Source organism: Protopterus annectens, chromosome 1.part0, assembly GCF_019279795.1.
Source record: "Protopterus annectens isolate FY-2018-M chromosome 1.part0, PAN1.0, whole genome shotgun sequence".
NCBI classification, from domain to species: Eukaryota; Metazoa; Chordata; order Ceratodontiformes; family Protopteridae; genus Protopterus; species Protopterus annectens.
In genome coordinates, this window is record NC_056725.1 from 1,260,798,833 (window position 1) to 1,260,822,799 (window position 23,967).

At 39.9% G+C, this 23,967-nt stretch overlaps 1 protein-coding gene across 1 annotated transcript in view; it reads left to right on the forward strand.

Moving 5' to 3' along the window:
• Window positions 1-23,967, forward strand: part of LOC122797320 (cytochrome b5 reductase 4) — a 1,879,111-nt gene that overhangs the window by 1,020,662 nt on the left and 834,482 nt on the right. The window contains exon 6 of the mRNA XM_044066139.1: window positions 12,942-13,035. Coding sequence (XP_043922074.1) covers window positions 12,942-13,035 — 94 coding nt within the window. The remainder of the gene's footprint in view (window positions 1-12,941; window positions 13,036-23,967) is intronic.

The following is a 23,967-nucleotide window of genomic DNA, read 5'->3' on the forward strand; positions in this document are numbered from 1 at the left end:
GATATCTTCCCAACATTTTTTGATTACAATGCACATTCCCGGAAAATCCAGCATGATAGCGGACAAGGCTCAGCAGGGCAATCCTCATGCCTCACGAGTGGTCCCTGAAGCAGTAAGTTGCGGACTTTATTTTCTGCAAATGGGGCCAGCCATGCTGCAATCTTTTTGCCACTCCCCTAAATAACAAATGCAGCAGCTACTTCGTCCTAGTTCCCCCTCCGGGACAGTCACCCAGGGATGCACTTGTTCACGATTGGCCTCCAGGACTGCTATATGCCTTTCCACCTTTCCTTCTCATTCTGAAGGTACTTCAGAAAAATCGTTGGGTTGCAAACTTATCCTCATTGCTCCTTACTGGCCTCGCCAGATATGGTTCCATTTCTTCGCCATTATCTTCTACTGGAGCCTTGGATACTGCACCCAGTTCTGGACCTCCTGACACATCAGTCAGGCAGGCTTCTTCCATCCTTCCAAACTCTCAGGCTGAATGCTTGGTTACTCCACTTCCAGTCTTAGCCAGGCTCCCTAATATTTCCCCTGCTGTACAACAAATCCTAGTGTCCGCCCACAAGCCCACTACCAGGAGGATTTACACTACCAAATGGAAAAGGTTCTCTTATTGGGCCAAGAGTAATAACATTGATCCCTTTACTACTCCTGTTCACAAGATTCTTGACTTTTTGCCCGAAACCTTCAAAAAAGGGGCAGCTGCAGCTACTATTAGGGTCCAGCTTGCTGCCATCTCCAATTTTCATGTAGGAGACTTGCATTCTAACATTATGTCCCATAAGTTGTGCAGAGCATTCTTACGTGGTATATCACTTTTACGTCCCCCGGTAAGAGAACCCCCCTGGGACCTCAACTTAGTTTTAGCTTCAATGGTTCTGCAACCCTTTGAACCAGCAGCATCTTGCCCCCTGAAGTTTCTGTCTTGGAAAACCCTCTTCTTGGTTGCTATAACCTCAGCTAGACGGGTTTCTGAATTGCATGCTTTGTCTATTCGCCCGCCGCATCTCATTTTTCACAAAGATAGTCTCTCTCTTAGGACCAATCCTTCCTTCTTGCCAAAGGTTTGTTCAGAGTATAACTTAAATCAGTCCATTGAGGTTCCTGTGTTCTTCCCCAATTGCGTCAACAAGGCAGAGTATAGATTACACCAATTGGATGTTCATAGACAATTACGTTTTTATTTACACAGGACCAAAGACCTCAGAAAAATCAGACCAATTGTTTATATCCTTTGCTGATAATAAAGTAGGTTATCCAGTTTCAAATGTGACCTTATCAAAATGGCTGTCAGACACAATCAGTTAGTCATAGGATTTGCGTAAAAAGACGCTTCCATGAAGGCCTAGAGGACATTCAACCAGGGCCTTAGCCACCTCTGTTGCCTTCAAAGCTAAATTGCTTTTAGATTCAATATGTGCAGCAGCAACATGGGCAAATCCTCATACTTTTATCTCTCATTACAAAGTGGATGTGGTCTCCTGGAATAGGGCATCCATTGGTTCCATGGTCCTGAAGAGTTTGTTCCAGTGAGCCACCCAAGAACCAGGTGCTGGGGATGCGGTCCCAACTAGCAAGATTGAAGGCGAGTTGGTACAACATAACATAAAGAGGTTATGTACCTACCATAATGTTCTATGTTTGTTGTCCTTCATCTCGTCTTCCTTCTTGCGTTCCCCCCTCCTTCCCCATTCCTGGAGGTTTGAGAGGAGTTCTTTATTGGTTACACTGGCTGAGTTTCCTGCTGACATACCAGGTTAGTTAACCATGCATTGTTCTTTCCTCTTTCCTTCCTACCTTAGATGTATAAAAGCTTAGTAAAAATTGTTTTTTACTATATATGTCTAGTGTGGGCTGTTACAAACGAGATCTGGGTAGCTGCTGCTAGGCATGTTAGGATAAGGGATAGCCTCGAGCCAGTAAAAGCTCTCGAGCTATAGTAAATCGGCCGAACCCAACCAGCAAGAAGGAAGACGAGATGAAGGACAACAAACATGGAACTTTATGGTAGGTACATAAATTCATTTTATCATAACTGTATAACTTTATTTTTTTTTTCTGCATTTTTTATTTTCTCTATTTTATTGCTATTTATATTAAAGTAAATTGGTTGGACGCTGGCTTTTGAAATGCACTTCTGATTGAAATAATGGAAATGCTCTCTCTCTCTCTCTATATATATATATATATATGTGTGTGTGTGTGTGTGTGTGTGTGTGTGTGTGTGTGTGTGTGTGTGTGTTTGCAGTTTCTGCTGTTTTTCTGGGTGGGGGTAAAACTCCCACACTCGTATTCAAGGTCTGTGCCTTGTTATGATGACTTCAAGAGTATATATTGCAATTATTGATGCTGCTTTGGGTTGTGAACAGCACCTGTTGCACACAAATAGGTTGCACACTGAAAAACTGGAAGCGCAAAGTTGTGACCACTGGCTTCCCAAGATTTCACTTTCTTCACTCTTAGCTCAGTGCCATGCAGTGTTATCCTACCAAAAGTAATTGAATCTCGACTAATACTATTTTACACTAATATATACATAAAGATTTCCGTTGGGGAATTTATACTTATAGTTATAGCTTTTTAATGCCTCCATTACTTACTTCGTCATGTGCTGTACTAGCCACACCTGTCTGTCACTCCAAGGTCATGATTACTAAACCTTTAAAATAAGCCCACAATATAATTTTCATTTTATTGTAGCTAAGGCAGCAGTCTCACATCAGAGGACATAAATTAGTAGTTGTTATTTCACTAGTTCTGTGCATTTACCTTTGTGTACATCAGGAATCCATCAGTCACAGCCTTTTGTAAAGCATACAAGGAACAGATATCATCATAAAAATACTGTCTGCCATCTTTCTGTGCCTGTTTCTTTTATTATAAAAATGGATTGCTGAAACTTGCCTGGCCATTACTAACTTGTAAATTTACCAAATAGTTGAAGAAATACAAGCATAACTATGTAAAGATGATGTGCATCCCTGGGAAGCAGGCTGTCATTTTTTCTCTCTCATTGTCCATGCAAGAGCTTGTTCATAGATTATTCACTGCTGTCTGTCTTGCTCAGAGTCTCACCAGTGAGATTAACTGAAGCCCAGGCAGAAGGGACCATATAATTTGATGATAATCCAGAGGAATATTGCTGTGAATCAGACGTTGGTTGATATTCAACTAGTACTTGCTCCTTCGACAAGATTCACTCCCATGTATTTGGTGTAGCTTCCCTGATACTGCCACGTCCTGCAAAGTCAGCATCTTAAGTCTCTGCTCTAATGCGGCCTTTACCTAGAAAATGGCAATAGTGCTTCTGTGATGGAAAGTAACAGCTTACACAAATCCAGCCTCTGACCAATGTGTAACCTAGGTGTGATCCTGGACTATATTTTGATACTACATGACCAAGAAAGCGCTACCATTGTGAAATCTTCTTGCTTCTATCTGTGAAACATTTCCAGGACTTAGCAACTTCTACCGCAAGATCTCTCAGTAGTTATTTCTGCCTGGACTTCTGTAATGCTGCATACTTATGACTCCCTAACACTGATCTTGACCACATACAGCTGAAGCAGAATACTTTTTTTTATATTAAAACATTTATTTTATACATTGTTTTATAAATATTCTGCCTGTTCTACACAGTCTGTGCTGGCTTCCAGTTCATTACCAAAGGTCATGGCATTAACTTATTTATCCATTCACAACGTGGGTCCCTCTTACTTGAAGGAGCAAGTCGTGCTGTACTTACCCTCTCAAGTTTTGAGCTTCTCACAGGCTGCTGGCAGTTCTGCAGGTGCACCTTAAAACATCTGGTATATGCTTTTCTGCCTTTCAGGCTCCTCATCTGTGGAACTTAATATTTTGAGTGCCTTCTTGGCCAGCTTCCACATGTCATGTAAAGCTTTTCTTTTTGAAATAGCTATTAATGATGTAGGATGATTTTAGCAGTTTAAATTTCCTTTATTGACATGTATATTTTTAGTGCTTCATGTTTACTCTGTTGTATTATTTCATGTTGATATGTTTTAATGATCTCTGCTCTTAATCTTCTTTTACCTTCTGTTTTTATTGTCATTGGTGTTTTATTAAAATACCTTAATGATGCTGAAGTTAATGTTTGTGTGGATGTGTTTATCTGAGAACAGTGTAATTCTCAGTATCTGTACGGGATACCAATTGCATGTGCTTTAGTTCTTCAGAAGAAACAGAGGGATCCACATCTGCTGAGGTCAGGCCTTATGGACTATGTGTTTTTGAACTAGCCTTGACATCCCAGGAAGTGGAAGAAAGCATAGAGAAGTCTAGGAAGTGTTTAAGTTCCAGGGAATCCCTTAATCAACCTCCCAAAAAAAGCATGAGTAAGAAGTTGATGGCCTTTACACTGACTCGAAATCTCAACAAGTAATCCTGTGGCTTGACTCATAAATGGAAGAATCTGCATGCCAACAAATCATTGAAACTACTCATCAGCTGACAGTGATTCCATCTACCCACAAGAGAATTGGCCATCCTTGGAATGTGATTTAGTGAGACCGATAGCCCATTATCAGACTCTTGTACCTTCCTGACTCAAGTAATGCAGTCAGGTTGCCCTGACCTTGTTGATGTACCACTTTTTTGCCAGAATGTATGGCAGTCAGTCCCAGAGTGAGGGAGTCCTGAAGGACAAATAATGTAAACTGGCTGCATCTCTGGGAGACTGATATGGAGGCTGGACGTGAGATTATCAAACACCCAAATTAAAACATATAACAGCAAGAAGTCATGATAAATGTTTTAATATAAAATAAAATACTCACAAGTTTTCACATTAAAAGCTAACATGCTATACAAAGTTACTATACTGTACATTTTCCAAGTAAAGCATAACAGTAAGGGGTCATAATAAATGTTTTAATATAAAATAAAATACACACAAGCTTTTATATTAAAAACACTTTCTCATATACTTAACCACACACATATCACATGTTTAAATATATTCTTACTTAGACGATTAACGCTGTAAGCCTCAACTTTCAAAATTGGTTTTAAAAGTATAAATGTTTTAATATAAAAATAAAAATTTAGACAAGCTTTCACATTAAAAATGCTTTCTCAGGTATTTAACAATCATATACACACACACCACAGATTTATAACATAACACAACATGTATGAGATATAAAGAAAATGAACATTATTAATGCCTTAACCAAACGTGTCTTTAAATGGGGGTTGAGCAAAATTTTAAACTTTTGATATTGTAAATAATCACCTGATTGTTAGAAAATATGATCTAATAAGAAAAAGAGAACAAATAATATGAATGGACAACAAAGATGAATGTAATTTGTCATCCAGGTTTATAAGATCTCCAACCTCCTACTAAAAAAAGCCATCTAACAGTTGCCAACAAACTAGAAAGGTTTAGGATATTTCTTCACAATTATTTGATGGCTTTTTTTAGTAGGAGGTTGGAGATCTTGCCACATTCTTTTGATAGAATGATGGACGACAATAAGGGGGCGTAGGGGGCTACAAAGGGGCTTGCATATCCTCTCAGTATTAAGTGTCCTTGTCCATCTCTCTTTGATGATTTGCTGACAGATGGAAAGGTAAAGATAGTCCTCAAGTAGATCCATATTGTGTTGGTCAGGCAAGGTTTGATGTCTGCTGTTGTCCCCAAGTAGATGGCTGCCAACCCTGCTTAAAATTACTCTGGATATTGTTTTTATTGCATCTGTTACCAACCAAGACTTGGTCTTTGTGCTACAATAAAATTAGAGTTTGCATTGTCTCATGCATCATAGAGAATGTATTTTGTAGAGAGTGGAACTTGATGTCAGGGTTTTGCTATTCTTCTCCTCCAAGTCCCAATGAACAACTTTCCCAAACATCTGGGGTCTACAGAAAGGAGAGACTAATAAAATTGTTGCCTTGATCCCCTCATTGAAATCTGTCATTGTGAATGATGTGTGGTAAATTGCTATGAAAAATCTTACAGCTCTAGCAACTGTCTCTGATGAGTTATAAAGAATGCACACAAGGAGCTTGCTTATTGGAAGCAATTGTAGCATGGGATATAAAGTTTATGCTTTAAAAGCCCATAGTGCAACCCCTCAAGTGTATTATGCTTTATTTTATCAAGATGCAGTGAAGTACACATTTGTGATGCAGTCTAAAACTCACATGGATAAGGTGATTGTAAACATGGTTCCCAAATCTTTCTATCACTCATGATTCAGTATCTGTTAGATGCATAGCAGGACTCTGGAGAGTTGGAGTCTTTTTGAGGGTTGCTGCCAAAATCATAGCTTCAGGGTCTGTCACAAAGTAGTTCATTGCCTTGGTGACAGGAAGATGTCGGTTTTCCTTCCTTATTATTGAGGCCACTTCAGATGTCTAACATAATGGCCACAGTAATGTATTTCAGCTTATTTCCCTGCATCTCCCCACTCTTTGTTTTACACACACACACACACACACACACACACACACACACACAAACACACAGAAGCAAGCAAACAAGCCCTGCCAAGCCAAATCAGTGGCTATTTAACTTATTATATGACAAGTGTCAGTGGCTTTCATCCGCAGATTGCCAGTGTACCCCAAAAAATTTACATTTTTTTTGACTCTGCTCAACCCAGATGTCTGATTATGATGATTGATAAAGTAAAATATAATGGTCATAGAAGTGTATTTCAGCTTATTACTATCAGAACACAGAGGAGAACTAAATTTAGAATGCAGAGCCTGGATATAGTGGAATACTACCATTTTAAATAAAATGTCACTAGTCTAACAAAACAACATGTAAAATGACTAATACAAATTCTGAACCTCTATAGAAAAACTGCTGAAAACTGCTCTGATGAAAAATGCTGTTATAAGTACCAGACGAAAGTATCACCAGTGAAGACTTAGGGATTGGTTCTCAGAGCCTGGCCTTGCATACCTCGAAAACTTGAAATCAGAAACATGTTTTAGGCTTGAAAAAAAATAGTAAAAGAGCAGACCCCCACCTTCAAAATGTTTAGTGCAATTATTTTTTTCAAAAGACTTCTTGAAAAGTTGCAGAGATTTTAAATTAGTGCGTTAAAAAGGCACAGGGAATTCTCATATTTTGTACCCAGTCAGCAGCTGTGTAGGTTTCAGCATCTAATGCCACGGCCGTTGCATCCCTCCTGTGCACACAAAAAACATGTGATTTATGCACAGTATTATGGGAGATGTAGTTCAAATATCCATTTACTACAGCTCTCGTACAGCAGTGTTAATATACGACAACAGCCACATTTCTGCTATGGGCAGGACTTGCTGAACAACAGTGATGACACATGGCTTGGCTGCCTCTCGTAGATTGTTGATGATGATTGTCTTCACTGTGACCTAGATAGCTCAAGTTCAGTTAGTGGCTTTGGCTTTGGAAGAGCCAGGTGGTGAGGAATGGAGTTACTGGCTTCTGCTGGCTTGCCCATCCTGGTTGGGGGAGGTGACCATGATTTGCCACTTGTGTGACACCTGTTTGGAGAACTAGGTTTTATAACCATTAAGCTTGATGATCACACCCTGCCCTTGTGCAAGAACACTGGAGTATAGAAACAAAATTCTCACGACATGCAAAACAGTGGAGCTTGAAAATGGTGGCATGAGGTTGGTAACTCTAAAGGAGAAAGTAGGCTACTTTGTTTGACCTGAAAGCTATCTTGTTCCCTTCCACCAGATTCTCGCCATACAGAAATGAATCCACTGATGAAGCACCTGGGTGGGATGAATGGATTTACCTGATGTTTTTTCAGCCTTAACAGACTTTTCCATTTGGGTAAGTGCAGTAGTGCCATCAGACAGGTTTGGTGGAAGATCAACGACAACAAAAAATACACACACACACACACACACACACACACACACATGACAGAAGGCTGACACTGGGCATGAAAATTCCAAGCAGAGATATTTTTTCCTTCTTTTTTTTAAGTAAATAATTTCTTGGACAACTGATTTATGGGGGGGGGGCTTATTCAAGTTTTGGGTGTGCAAGATCAAAGCTTCTTGTGACATGCAGGAGACTTGAGAAACTTGACTCTTTGTATAAAGATATTCTGAAATGTGATCTCTTCTGTTAAGATGAAGTCTGTTTACTGACAGTCCATTGACTGGCGCACAGTAGGGTGGTGTTTTCTGAGCCAGAGTTTAGATGATAATTTGTCCAATCTGTAGAAATTATTAGTCCCTTGGAAAATATGTTGCATGGTGAAAGCCCAGAAGGCATGCCATAATATACCTTTAAACAAATTACATAAAACTCTTTCATGGCGTGATGATTAAGGGAACAACTGCTAAGTTTTATTCTGTGAAGTAACTTATGTTAGTAAAATGAAAGATCTTGTTTTCTGTTGCCTGCAATAAGACAATATGTGAAGAGACACTGTCTGTTAAAGTAGTTTGTATTGTAACTGGGCAGTTAGGACATTTCTAACAATGGTTTGGCATACTTCATATGTGAGTAGATTAGAGATGTTATATGCCATCTTTAGTTGCTGGGAGAAATGTCTTCCTTCGGCCCAAAATCTCTACTTGTACTAATGGGTTTATAAAGAAAAAGTAAGAAAAAAACTTATTAAAAATATACAGCAATATGACCTAGTGCTCTTGTTTAATTTTCTTTATAGCTGGTTTAGTTTGCTATTGAATTAGATTCTTGTTCTCTACATTTGTAAGATATGTACACAAGCACGAGAGAGGGCAGGCTTTGGCACAACAGCTTTGAAGGAGATTCCATAAGTGTTCACCAGTCCTAATATTAGTAAGTCCGAAGTATTAGTCCTAACACTGCTGAGGGTTCTGCCCATATGTTATATTAACACCAGTGACCCATCTTAAAGAAAATATAACTGTGTGAAGCTACTCTCTGTAAGAGTAGACATTCAAGAGAGATGTCACTACAGATGTAAAGGCACTCACTCTCTGTGTCCTTTTCTATATTTTAATTAGGGTTTGGATTTGAATTTGGTTTGTGTATTAGACTTGTATGTAAACTCAAGTGTCATCCTTTATTTAGTTATGGTATAATTAGAGCATCAGAAATGTTTTGTTCTCTGGTTTATATATATATCTATATCTATCTCTCTATATATATATTTATACACATGTGTGCGTGCGTGTGTGTGTGTGTGTTTTCAGTTGTGTAGAGCACTGATCCAGATGGACCTTTGTCAGAATCAGCCTTTGAGTACTATCTTGTAAAGTGACTTGCTCAGAGTCATACAGCAGGCAAATGGAGGTTGATGGAATCAAACCATTTGGTTTTGGTTGCAGGAAGAAGCTCATTAACAGTATGGAACCTTAATATTCTGAATTAACTGCTTACTAAAATATGAAAATGATTTCTCTATAAAGATTCAAAGAAACGTTATTGTCATTTAGGAAACACAAGTGCTACCTACACGAAACTTTGAGTGTCAGCTCTTTTATAGAAGAAAACAAACCCAAAAAGACAGACATGATAGGTATTAAAGAATAAACAATAACTATAGTACAAAACTAAATATCTAATTAGCTATCGCACATGCTTGTACACTATTTATTACATTGGACAACACTGACTACTAGATAATTAACACATGAAAAGAAAGTACACTATGCACAGAGGTGAAATTGGGTGATATTGCACATAAGGAAGTGACTGGAATTGCACTTAAATGAGAATATATTAACTTTAGTATGCAATAAGTAAATAGAATTACTGTATGGGAAAAAAAGAATGAGAGCGTAACAATCTATTATAGTTTTGATATATCCAGATTTATGCATTAATGAGTCTTATTGCAGTTGGATAGAAACTGTTCATGAATCTGGAGGTCCTGCAGTGGATACTCCATAACCTTCTAGGCAAAACAAGATTAGTGAGCTTAAGAAGTGAAGTTTAGTGATCAGTGATTTTATGAAGGACTTCTGCCCGACAACATCTGTACAACCTTCAATGCAAGACCTACACTGGGTCACTTGAAAGGATATTGACTGATGGGGGGATAAACTCCCATGATTACTACACTGGTTAACAGACACTCACATGCTTTGATTGAATACTAAGATGACTTCTGTTTCGAGGGGAGGCAAACATTTGATAACATTAACAGAACACTGATGATCCAGAGGGAAGCAGAATGTAAGAAAATACCACTGTTGTTGGTGGGTTTTGTTGCAGACAAAGTATTTGACGGAGTAAGCTGGGACTTCATGAGCAAGGCAATGGAAGTAGTTGCTTTCCGTGATTAAATTATAATGTTGATTAGGAGTATGTATGAAGGATTGGAGGCAAAAATTAAAGTGGGTGGGGCCCCCTCTGATAATTTCTGCTTGAGTAGAGGACCCAGGCAGGGGTGTTCTCTTCCTCCTTTGTTGTTCGCATTATATTTGGAACCATTGGCAAAGGAAATAAGGGACTCAGAAATTCAAAGATATAATTGGTGTGGTAGTCAGGAAAAGCTGGCTGTATTTGCAGATGGTATTATTTTATACCTGACAAAAGCAGAAAGGGACATTACAGTATTGTGGAACATTTTAGGACAGTTTCAAATCTTCTTTGGATACAAAATGAATGAAGCTAAAACAAAGACAGTAGAAGCAAATTATGTACCCACACATGAATTGGTCCAGCAATGTCCATATTTATGGGGGCATAATAAAGTGAAGTGTTTAGTAGTATGGATTAAAAATGACTCCGCTGTGGCAGCTAAGAATATGCGAGAGGAGACTAAATGGAAGATGATACAAAAACTGAGAAACTGGAAGCTTTGTTGTATGGATATGGGTAGTAAGATGCAAGCAGTTAAAATGTTTTAGTCCCTTTAGTTTTGCTAAAGTCAGGCATATTTTTATCAGCCAGAGGAGAAGTTGTGGATAGCAATTAAAAAAGAGCCGAAGGATTTTATCTGGGTGGGGAAGGTGGCAAGGGTCAAGTGGGATAAGCTAATTCATTCAATAGAACAAGGCAGACTAGGATTACCCGATTTGAAGGAGTATTTTAGAGCAACACATTTAAGGCTCTTTATGGTTGGCTGTGGTGGTGCAGTGGTTAGCATTGCTGCCTCACAGCAAGAGCTTCTCCAGTTCAGTTCTCTGCTGGGATGTCTTCTGTGTGCTGTCTGCATGGGTTTCCTCCGGGTGCTCCGGTTTCCTTCCACATCCCAAAGACATGCTGTAAGTGGATTGGACACTCTAAATTGGCTCTAGGTGTGAGTGTGTGCATGCATGTGCCTTCTGTGGAAGGTCGGGCACCTGGCTGGCAACTCGACACTATAAAACTCCACTGCTAATCATTCTACGGACCGTTCCACTGTGGCACCCCCTAGCGGGAGAAGCCAAAAGGAGAATAAGAAGACATTTAAGGCTCTTATACATAGCACAAGAAAAAAAACTATAATTCAGAGTGTAAAGGAATAATGATGATACAGGGGGGAAGCTCTAGAAACAAGGAGAGACTGGGATTTTGGATGCAGACCCTTAAGGTGAATGACAATAATCATACAGCGCATTATAATCATAAAGTACCAGAAAGTATTTAAGAACTAAGCCAGCACAGGAATGGAGAAGCAAAATTAGGAATGCAGACAATAGGCAAGAGGGGGCTGGAATTTATTAGAGAAAACTGGCAAGGATCCAAGGTATTGGGAGCAAATAACTAGAAAGGGAAAGGTAATAGAATGAGAAGAGGCCAAGAATGTATTTGGATTGCAGGTTACAGATTGCCTTCCTTATCAAGGATTGACATCAGAGTATAGGCAAAGAGAAATAAATAGGGGTCCTAAATGAAAGACCAGCACTGGTAGAGTTCTTAATAAAATGTAGAACAGAATTTGCCATTAAAAAGGAATAATTAATAGAGCATGTAAAATATTGCATGACAACTATAAGAGACAATCAGAGGAACTTAGAAAGGATTGGGAAGAGAGATTGGATAAGCAGTTCACAAAGAGACAATGAGGGATATATGTATATCTTCCAAATATGCAACAAAGTCTAGAAAATGTATGATCTTTGCTTGGAAGTGTTTGAATAGGTATTTTTATACCCCAGGTAGACAGCAAATGTTGAAGGTGTTATAGGGAATAAAGAGGTAACTGGGAATATATTTTCTGGTAATGTAATGAACAGACAGACTTTAAAGATTCCCTGCAGACTGTTTTGTCAGAGATACTCGTGAGCAAACTGGAGTAACCAAGGAGACAATCTTTTTTGATCTGTGATATAGAATCAGAATTGCCTGGACATAGTAAGGCCTAGCTGAGTCTAATTATGGTGCCTGCCAAAAACACATTTGCTAGAAAATGGAAATCAAAGTCTAAACCAACTTTACTAGAAGTAGTGAATATAGTAACAGGGGTAAAGCAACTGGAATTAGGATCTATAGAAAAGGGAAGGAGCAAACTACACAGGAAAAAATGGGACTTATGGGAACATTATATGCAGAGGAGGAACAAGGCTTAAAAGAAAGCAAGGTCTGAATGAGCTTTGTAATACTTAATTGACGATGAATGGACATATTATAAGTGATGTATGATGTCTGCAACTACAGTTGTCTCAACAGGGTCTGTGATACATTAAAGTTTTAAAGTGTGTTAATGTGGTTTGTTTTTAATTTACACAAATGTAAGATTGCCTATGTCATATGAGATAATTTAATAAAGATGTTTCTTTGTTTAAAAAAAAAAGATGACTTCTCCCTCATGGGTATACTGCTATAGTGTGTGTTCCCACAGACTTTGGTTTTGAGTGAGTTTGTTTGCATTGATAGTTTGGTATATACCACAATCCTTCTAGTAAGCAGACCAATTTTAATAGTTCTGCAGCATTCAAGATTATTGCCCGTTTTTAAACTAGCAGCCTACTTTTATAAGGTTAAATACAGATGAATGTTCAATGACTGTGTTTCTTCATATTTTCTCTTAAAGGATATTACTTCAGAGTCTGTGATTGTTGACCTTGAAGATGGTGTGTTAAGAATAGAGGTGATTCTAAATGAATATACTTATTTGCTGCACATAGGTAAGTAATGTATAGTAATACTGCATTATTCTTTATTATTTGTTACTTTTCAGATAAACTGGTACAATCATTTGCGTATAGTGAAAAGTTAATATATTATATGCTATGTCTAAGTTTACTGAAGACCTCAGTATTTTGAGTCTTTCACTATGTGCATGACTTCAGGCCATTTGACCTCTTGCTGTCCTCCCATTGTTCTATTTGTTCCTCAGCAAGAGATGCAATCCTCACATAACTGTTTAGTGCTGAGCATCAACAAAGGGAATGGAACCTGAGTGCATATTGCCAATGAGAGGGAGACTGGACATTGATTGTCAGGCATATCATATCAGCATAAGGGAGAGATTTTTACCTTATGGATTAGTAGTCACCAATGTACTGATGCATACATTTCAGTGCAGCAGTCTGTCCATGTGCTGCTGTGCAATGGCCTGCAGTTGCAGACACTGTTTCCTCATAGCTGCCAGTCATGGCAGTTGTTCAATCATTTTCTACCCAGAGTTTCCTGTGCTCTTCACCAGGAGATGCTGCTTTTCCAAGGATGACTCATCTATCCCCCCAAGAAGGGCAACAGATCTTTATGCTGTTAATTCCCCCACCCTGATTCACTCTTCTGTGCCTCAATTGCTGCTTCAGGAGATCTGCTTATTTTTGGATCTTGTTTTGTTGACACACACTGTTTTCCATATTTAAAAAGTGTTTTTAGTGTTATTGCTTTAGTGTATCAGGTGTGGAATTGCTGACAGTTGCTTCTCAAGCTATCTCTGAGGTCAGGCCACTCAAAGTAAATGAAAAAAATTTCTCTGTTTTAATATTTTTCCCCCTCCTCCAAGTTTATTCAAAGACATGCATCTGCAGTGTTTCTCCCTGGGCATCCACTGAAAATTGTCTTCGTTCCAAGTCGGACGTTCCCAGTTAAATGTTAAAATAAATAAAATTGTGTGACTTCGGAGGTAATATAGGCAATCCTCCATCACTTGGTGGGTCCACGTGTTCCTCTGCAGTAGAAAGTATATTTTTATGTTTATGCAGTGATTTATGTGCTTGTGACACTTTGCGTTTTGGATGTTCTATTTATACTGCTTTAAGTCTTTTTTTTTTTTTTTTTTTTTTTACTCAAGTAATTTTATTAATTTTTTATTTCAAAGACAATAATGATAAACTTTTACATTTCAATACTGCTTTAAGTCTTGACATACAGTGGATTTAAAAAAAATGTAAACACCCCTGTTAAAATTCCAGGTTTTTGTGATATAAAAAATGAGACCACAATAAATCATTTTAAAACTTTTCCCACCTTTAATGTGACTTGTAACCTGTACAATTCAATTGAAAAAGAAACAAATCTGTTAGAAGAAAAACTATAAAAAATGTACAAAAATTTGGTTGCATAAGTGCGCACACCCTTAAAGTAATACTTTGTTGAAGCACATTTTGATTTAATTACAGCATTCAGTTTTCTTGGGTAGGAGTCTATCCATATGGCACATCTTGAGTTGTCAATATTTGCCCACTGTTCCTTGCAAAAGCACTTCAAATCTGTCAGATTGCATGAGCATCTCTTGTGCACAGCCCTCTTCAGGTCTCCCAGAGATTTTCTGTTGGATTTAGGTCTGGGCTCTGGCTGGGCCATTCCAAAACTTTAATTTTCTTCTTGTGAAGCAATTTTGTTGATTTGGATGTATGCATGGGGTCACTGTCATGTTGAAAAGTGAAATTCCTCTTCATCTTCAGCTTTCTAGCAGGCACCTGAAGGTTTTGTGCCGAAAGTGACTTGGCATTTGGAACTGTTCATAATTCACTCCACCTTGACTAAAGCCCCAGTTCCAGTTGAAGAAAAGCAACCCCAAAGCATGATACTGCCACCATCATGCTTCACTGTGAGGATGGTGTTCTTTTGGTGATACAAAGTGTTGTTTTTGTGCCAAATGTACCTTTTGGAATTCTGGCCAAAAAGTTTAACCTTGGTCTCATCAGACCATAACACATTTTCCCACATGCTTTTGGGAGACTTGCTATATTGTTTTGCAAATTTTAGCTGGTCCTGGATGTTAATATGTGTAACAAAAGACTTCCGTCTTGCAACCCTACCCCATAGTCCAGACATATGGAGAATACGGGAGATTGTTGTCACATGTAGTACACAACCAGTTGTTGTATCTTTTGGCTTTCCTGGTTAGGGGTCACCACAGCGGAACTCCGGTCCACTAATGATTGGCAGTAGATTTTTATGTACCGAGTTGCCAGCCCTGACGCCCAACCTTCAACGAAGGTACACCCATTCACGCATGTCTCCACACAGAAGACGCTTTAGCTGAGAATTGAGCAGGACAACGTCTTACTGTGGGGCAACAACGCTACCGCAGCACCACCACCGCAGTATGTAGTACACAACCAGTACTTGCCAGAAATTCCTGCAGCTCCTTCAGTTTGCTGTAGGTCTCTTGGCAGCCTCCCTGACCAGTTTTCATCTTGTCTTTTCATCAATTTTGGAGGGACGTCCAGTTCATTGCAATGTCACTGTTGTCCCATATTTTCTCCACTTTTTGATGACTGTCTTCACTGTGTTTCATGGAATATCCAATGCAGTGGATATTTTTTTGTACCCTTCTCCTGACTGATATCTTTCAACAAGATTCCTTTGATGCTTTGTAAGCTCTCTGCAAACCATAGCTTTTGCTGTAGTAGGCAACTGAGTAAATGTCAGGAAAATCCTACTAGGACAGCTGAACTTTATTTGGGGTTAATCAGAGTCTCTTTAATTGATGGCAGGTGTGTACCCAAGAAGACTGAATGCTGTGATTAAATCAAAAGGTGCTTCACCAAAGCATTAGTTTAAGGGTGTGCACACTTATGCAACCAGCTTATTGTACGTTTTTTTTAATTTTTTTATATTTTTCCCCTAACAGATTTGTTTGTTTTTCAATTGAATTGTACAGGTTATAGGTCACATTAAAGGTGGGAAAAGTTTTGAAATGATTTGTTGTGGTCTCATTTTTTTATATCACAAAAACCTGGCATTTTAACAGGGGTGTGTACACTTTTTATATCCACTGTAGTAGTATGTGATGTTCTTTTACAAACCTGCTGCAATTACACAGATCAGTTATTCCCAGTACATTTAAGTATGTCCACTTTCCTTTTATGAAACTATTTTATTAAAATTACACATTTTTATGTATTGAAAGTGTTTTCTTTTTCAGAGATTGTACTGCTTCTTTTATAACTGTCATAGTGTTGTTTAAAATAATTTCCTTTATTTACTCTTTGCACTTTACAACTAGGTAGCTATTTTTCATGTTGCCAAAGTACTTAAAATAATTCTAACAAAGCCTGTCATCATTTAAAGCTTTCATTTGTAGAATATTGAATCAACCATTTTAAAATGGATTTTTGAACATTGTTAGTGTTTGTAAAATTAAAGTGTGCAGCATTCTTTACTGTGGGAGTTGCCCATTATAATATTGGTAATCGCTGTGTGGAACTAAGGGACTCTGGCTAACAAAGTTTGCAGATGACTGCAAACTGGTAGCCATTATTGAATCCCCAAATTATGTGGATACTCTACAAAAGGGCCTTACAGAAACAGATGCTTGGTGCCAGAGCCATGGGCTCAAGCTCAATGCCAAGAAAAGTATAGTTATCCCCTTTGGGAAAAAACATGTACCCGTGAATTACCACATAGGTGGCAGTACATTAAACACTGAAAGTGTGATAAGTGACTTAGAGACACAGGTGGACAGTGGTCTCACCTTCAATAACCACATCGCCACAACAGTCAGGAAATCCTTCTACATTGCACACCTCATCACTAAGGGCTTTTCATCCAGAAAAAAGGAGGACATTGTCCCACTGTACTCATCCCTCATTAGACCCATTATAGAATACAACGCCTCATTTGATACATACCTCTCAAGACATCTGCAACAACTGGAAAGGCCGTAGAAATACCTCACTAAAAGAATCACAGGCCTAAAGCAGATGCCCTATGCTGACCGCCTTAAAAAACTCCAGCTATACTCTGTCGCATATCGTCTACTCCAAGGTGATCTCTGCTTAACATATAAGGCCATGTCAAACTCAGAGCTGTTGGACATGCTACACTTAAAGAAATCCCAATCCTTCAGAGCCACACGCTCCAGAGATCTAAACCTTGTCATCACAATAAACAAAACATGCTGGAGGGATAGGTTCCTGACCCAGAGACTCCCCAGACTCTGGAATAGACTGCCCATACATGTCAAGCAGAGCACCTCTTTTGCCCTCTTCAAAAGGAACCTTGATGATTTGATGGGAGAAAGGAAATTCACCCCGGGGATCATGTCATTCGCCCTGCTAGACAGGGGTCCAGGGAAGTAAATAGTGTGGGAAGAAATAGCCAGGGAATTGTTATGGCTAGGCTTGTATAGGCCCTAGGGCCGATAGCGTAGTACCAACCTATGAACATAATTTTGTACATGGAAGTAACGATGTTATTGAGTTGGGTAGCTTTGCTTGAAAGAGTTTATACAGAAATATTGCAGACTTAAAGTTAATCATGTTGGCTGATAGTGGAACTTTTACCAGCTTATGTAACTGGTATTGATGCAGGAACCGTTCTGCATTGTTGTATACCTGAGCATGGCATTGCACATATGTACTAATATGACCAAAGTTGAACTGCTTAGAGTATAATCCAAAGCTTGTTACATTACTGTACCTAACCGTTTCAACATTTTGATGTTAATGTAAGTTTTTGTTCTGTTTGAAGCTAGCTATTTTTTTTTAATTTCTAAAGAGCATTGGTATTAGAATTAAGTGAAAATACCACATATAAAGTGAAGATGTTGTCATCCATTCTAATATGAGACCTTTTTCATCACTACAAGATTGACGTGAAAAAGCCATGCCCTTGTTTTTGGACAAATTAAGTATCAAACCTTTTCTCCTTCAATAAAACTTCTTAGTATTCCAACTTACTGCTATAATAGTGCAGTGCATAAGTCAACATCAGGTCCAAAAGATATTCAAATGAAATTATCAGCATATATTGTTAGAATACTCCATTCACAGATATAATTAATTTTGTTCTGTTTTATTGTTTTCACTGAAGAGTCCTTGATTAACTTCATTTTTTTGCTCCTTTGCATATCTTTCCAACTGACAATTATCTGCTCAGTGTTCTCCAATTGCTGTTAACTTTCAGGGTCCTAGTAATATCCCCTGGGGCTGTGAGTGCTGCAGAAATTGACATGCTGGAAGGGGAAAGACAGATCAGAATGACCTGTCAGTGTCGCATACTCTGTCCTCCTACTTGAGGGATGAAGTTATGCTCTAAATGGTTGGGGATTTTTGATGTCATATGTATAACTGCAGATTGTGTCAGCTACCTCCTGCCCTCCCAGTATAGCAGATTCAGCAGCTGTCTCCCAGTGCCATACATTTACATCACTATTATCATCAGTGGGGCAAGAGCTACATGAAAAGCACAAATCCCCCCTTCCCTTTCAGAATGGACAAATTCACAGTTGACTTTCTTTCATAGCTCCATCTGCTTGGCTGTTCCAACACCCAAGCTGGGTCATAGTCTGAGCTCCATCCTTTGGCCTAGAGCTGGGAAGTTCTTCTACTTCACCACTAAGCATTCATCAGATTTCAGGGTGACACCACACTTGAGGATATATGCATGCCTGTTTGTTATGAGTAACCATTCATCAGATTTCAGGGTGACCCCACACTTGAGGATATATGCATGCCTGTTGTGAGTAAGCATTCATCAGATTTCAGGGTAACACCACACTTGGGGATATATGCATGCCTGTTGTGAGTAAGCATTCATCAGATTTCAGGGTAACACCACCCTTGAGGATATATGCATGCCTGTTGTGAGTAAGCATTCATCAGATTTCAGGGTGACCTCACACTTGAGGATATATGCATGCCTGTTGTGAGTAAGCATTCATCAGATTTCAGGGTGACCCCACACTTGAGGATATATGCATGCCTGTTGTGAGTAAGCATTCATCAGATTTCAGGGTGACCTTACATTTGAGGATATATGCATGCCTGTTGTGAGTAAGCTTTCATCAGATTTCAGGGTGACCTCACACTTGAGGATATATGCATGCCTGTTGTGAGTAAGCATTCATCAGATTTCAGGGTGACCTCACACTTGAGGATATATGCATGCCTGTTGTGAGTAAGCATTCATCAGATTTCAGGGTGACCCCACACTTGAGGATATATGCCTGTTGTGAGTAAGCATTCATCAGATTTCAGGGTGACCCCACACTTGAGAACATATGCATGCCTGTTGTGAGTAAGCATTCATCAGATTTCAGGGTGACCCCACACTTGAGGATATATGCATGCATGTTGTGAGTAAGCATTCATCAGATTTCAGGGTGACCCCACACTTGAGGATATATGCACGCCTGTTATGTGTAAGCATTCATCAGATTTCAGGGTGACCCCACAGTTGAGGATATATGCATGCCTGTTGTGAGTAAGCATTCATCAGATTTCAGGGTGACCCCACACTTGAGGATATATGCATGCCTGTTGTGAGTAAGCATTCATCAGATTTCAGGGTGACCCCACACTTGAGGTTATATGCATTCCTGTTGTGAGTAAGCATTCATCAGATTTCAGGGTGACCCCACACTTGAGGATATATGCATGCCTGTTGTGAGTAAGCACTCATCAGATTTCAGGGTAACACCACACTTGAGGATATATGCATGCCTGTTGTGAGTAAGCATTCATCTTATTTCAGGGTGACCCCACACTTGAGGATATATGCATGCCTGTTGTGAGTAATCATTCTTCAGATTTCAGGGTGACCCCACACTTGAGGATATATGCCTGTTGTGAGTAAGCATTCATCAGATTTCAGGGTGACACCACACTTGAGGATATATGCATGCCTGTTGTGAGTAAGCATTCATCAGATTTCAGGGTGACCTCACACTTGAGGATATATGCATGCCTGTTGTGAGTAAGCATTCATCAGATTTCAGGGTGACCCCACACTTAAGGATATATGCATGCCTGTTGTGAGTAAGCATTCATCAGATTTCAGGGTGACCCCACACCTGAGGATATATGCCTGTTGTGAGTAAGCATTCATCAGATTTCAGGGTGACCCCACACTTGAGGACATATGCATGCCTGTTGTGAGTAAGCATTCATCAGATTTAAGGGTGACCCGACACTTGAGGATATATGCATGCCTGTTGTGAGTAAGCATTCATCAGATTTCAGGGTGACCCAACACTTGAGGATATATGCATGCCTGTTGTGAGTAAGCATTCATCAGATTTCAGGGTGACCACACACTTGAGGATATATGCATGCCTGTTGTGAGTAAGCATTCATCAGATTTCAGGGTGACCCCACACTTGAGGATATATGCATGCCTGTTGTGAGTAAGCATTCATCAGATTTCAGGGTGACCCCACACTTAAGGATATATGCATGCCTGTTGTGAGTAAGCATTCATCAGATTTCAGGGTGACCCAACACTTGAGGATATATGCATGCCTGTTGTGAGTAAGCATTCATCAGATTTCAGGGTAACACCACACTTGGGGATATATGCATGCCTGTTGTGAGTAAGCATTCATCAGATTTCAGGGTGACCCCACACTTGAGGATATATGCATGCCTGTTGTGAGTAAGCATTCATCAGATTTCAGGGTGACCCAACACTTGAGGATATATGCATGCCTGTTGTGAGTAAGCATTCATCAGATTTCAGGGTAACACCACACTTGGGGATATATGCATGCCTGTTGTGAGTAAGCATTCATCAGATTTCAGGGTGACCACACACTTGAGGATATATGCATGCCTGTTGTGAGTAAGCATTCATCAGATTTCAGGGTGACCCCACACTTGAGGATATATGCATGCCTGTTGTGAGTAAGCATTCATCAGATTTCAGGGTGACCCCACACTTAAGGATATATGCATGCCTGTTGTGAGTAAGCATTCATCAGATTTCAGGGTGACCTAACACTTGAGGATATATGCATGCCTGTTGTGAGTAAGCATTCATCAGATTTCAGGGTAACACCACACTTGAGGATATATGCATGCCTGTTGTGAGTAAGCATTCATCAGATTTCAGGGTGACCCCACACTTGAGGATATATGCATGCCTGTTGTGAGTAAGCATTCATCAGATTTCAGGGTGACCCCCACACTTGAGGATATATGCCTGTTGTGAGTAAGCATTCATCAGATTTCAGGGTGACACCACACTTGAGGATATATGCATGCCTGTTGTGAGTAAGCATTCATCAGATTTCAGGGTAACACCACAGTTGAGGATATATGTATGCCTGTTGTGAGTAAGCATTCATCAGATTTCAGGGTGACCCCACACTTGAGGATATATGCATGCCTGTTGTGAGTAAGCATTCATCAGATTTCAGGGTGACCCCACACTTGAGGATATATGCATGTCTGTTGTGAGTAACCATTCATCAGATTTCAGGGTGACCCCACACTTGAGGATATATGCATGCCTGTTGTGGGTAAGCATTCATCAGATTTCAGGGTGACCCCACACTTGAGGATATATGCCTGTTGTGAGTAAGCATTCATCAGATTTCAGGGTGACACCACACTTGAGGATATATGCATGCCTGTTGTGAGTAAGCATTCATCAGATTTCAGGGTGACCCCACACTTGAGAATATATGCATGCCTGTTGTGAGTAAGCATTCATCAGATTTCAGGGTGACCCCACACTTGAAGATATATGCATGCCTGTTGTGAGTAAGCATTCATCAGATTTCAGGGTGACCCCACACTTGAGGATATATGCATGCCTGTTGTGAGTAAGCACTCATCAGATTTCAGGGTGACCCCACACTTGAGGATATATGCCTGTTGTGAGTAAGCATTCATCAGATTTCAGGGTGACACCACACTTGAGGATATATGCATGCCTGTTGTGAGTAAGCATTCATCAGATTTCATGGTGACCTCACACTTGAGGATATATGCATGCCTGTTGTGAGTAAGCATTCATCAGATTTCAGGGTGACCCCACACTTGAGGATATATGCCTGTTGTGAGTAAGCATTCATCAGATTACAGGGTGACCCCACACTTGAGGATATATGCCTGTTGTGTGAGTAAGCATTCATCAGATTACAGGGTGACACCACACTTGAGGATATATGCATGCCTGTTGTGAGTAAGCATTCATCAGATTTCAGGGTGACCCCACACTTGAGGATATATGCATGCCTGTTGTGAGTAAGCATTCATCAGAATTCAGTGTGACCCCACACTTGAGGATATATGCATGCTTGTTGTGAGTAAGCATTCATCAGATTTCAGGGTGACACCACACCTGAGGATATATGCATGCCTGTTATGAGTAAGCATTCATCAGATTTCAGGGTGACACCACACTTGAGGATATATGCATGCCTCTTGTGAGTAAGCATTCATCAGATTTCAGGGTGACCCCACACTTGAGGATATATGCCTGTTGTGAGTAAGCATTCATCAGATTTCAGGGTGACCCCACAATTGAGGATATATGCATGTCTGTTGTGAGTAAGCATTCATCAGATTTCAGGGTGACCCCACACTTGAGGATATATGCATGCCTGTTGTGAGTAAGCATTCATCAGATTTCAGGGTGACACCACACTTGAGGATATATGCATGCCTGTTATGAGTAAGCATTCATCAGATTTCAGGGTGACACCACACTTGAGGATATATGCATGCCTGTTGTGAGTAAGCATTCATCAGATTTCAGGGTAACCCCACACTTGGGGATATATGCCTGTTGTGAGCAAGCATTCATCAGATTTCAGGGTGACACCACACTTGAGGATATATGCATGCCTGTTGTGAGTAAGCATTCATCAGATTTCAGGGTGACCCCGACACTTGAGGATATATGCCTGTTGTGAGTAAGCATTCATCAGATTTCAGGGTGACACCACACTTGAGGATATATGCATGCCTGTTGTGAGTAAGCATTCATCAGATTTCAGGGTAACACCACACTTGAGGATATATGCATGCCTGTTGTGAGTAAGCATTCATCAGATTTCAGGGTAACACAACAGTTGAGGATATATGCATGCCTGTTGTGAGTAAACATTCATCAGATTTCAGGGTGACCCCACACTTGAGGATATATGCATGCCTGTTGTGAGTAAGCATTCATCAAATTTCAGGGTGACCCCACACTTGAGGATATATGCATGTCTGTTGTGAGTAAGCATTCATCAGATTTCAGGGTGACCCCACACTTGAGGATATATGCATGCCTGTTGTGGGTAAGCATTCATCAGATTTCAGGGTGACCCCACACTTGAGGATATATGCCTGTTGTGAGTAAGCATTCATCAGATTTCAGGGTGACACCACACTTGAGGATATATGCATGCCTGTTGTGAGTAAGCATTCATCAGATTTCAGGGTGACCCCACACTTGAGGATATATGCATGCCTGTTGTGAGTAAGCATTCATCAAATTTCAGGGTGACCCCACACTTGAGGATATATGCATGCCTGTTGTGAGTAAGCATTCATCAGATTTCAGGGTAACACCACACTTGAGGATATATGCATGCCTGTTGTGAGTAAGCATTCATCAGATTTCAGGGTGACACCACACTTGAGGATATATGCATGCCTCTTGTGAGTAAGCATTCATCAGATTTCAGGGTGACCCCACACTTGAGGATATATGCCTGTTGTGAGTAAGCATTCATCAGATTTCAGGGTGACCCCACACTTGAGGATATATACATGTCTCTTGTGAGTAAGCATTCATCAGATTTCAGGGTGACCCCACACTTGAGGATATATGCATGCCTGTTGTGAGTAAGCATTCATCAGATTTCAGGGTGACCCCACACTTGAGGATATATGCATGCCTGTTGTGAGTAAGCATTCATCAGATTTCAGGGTGAC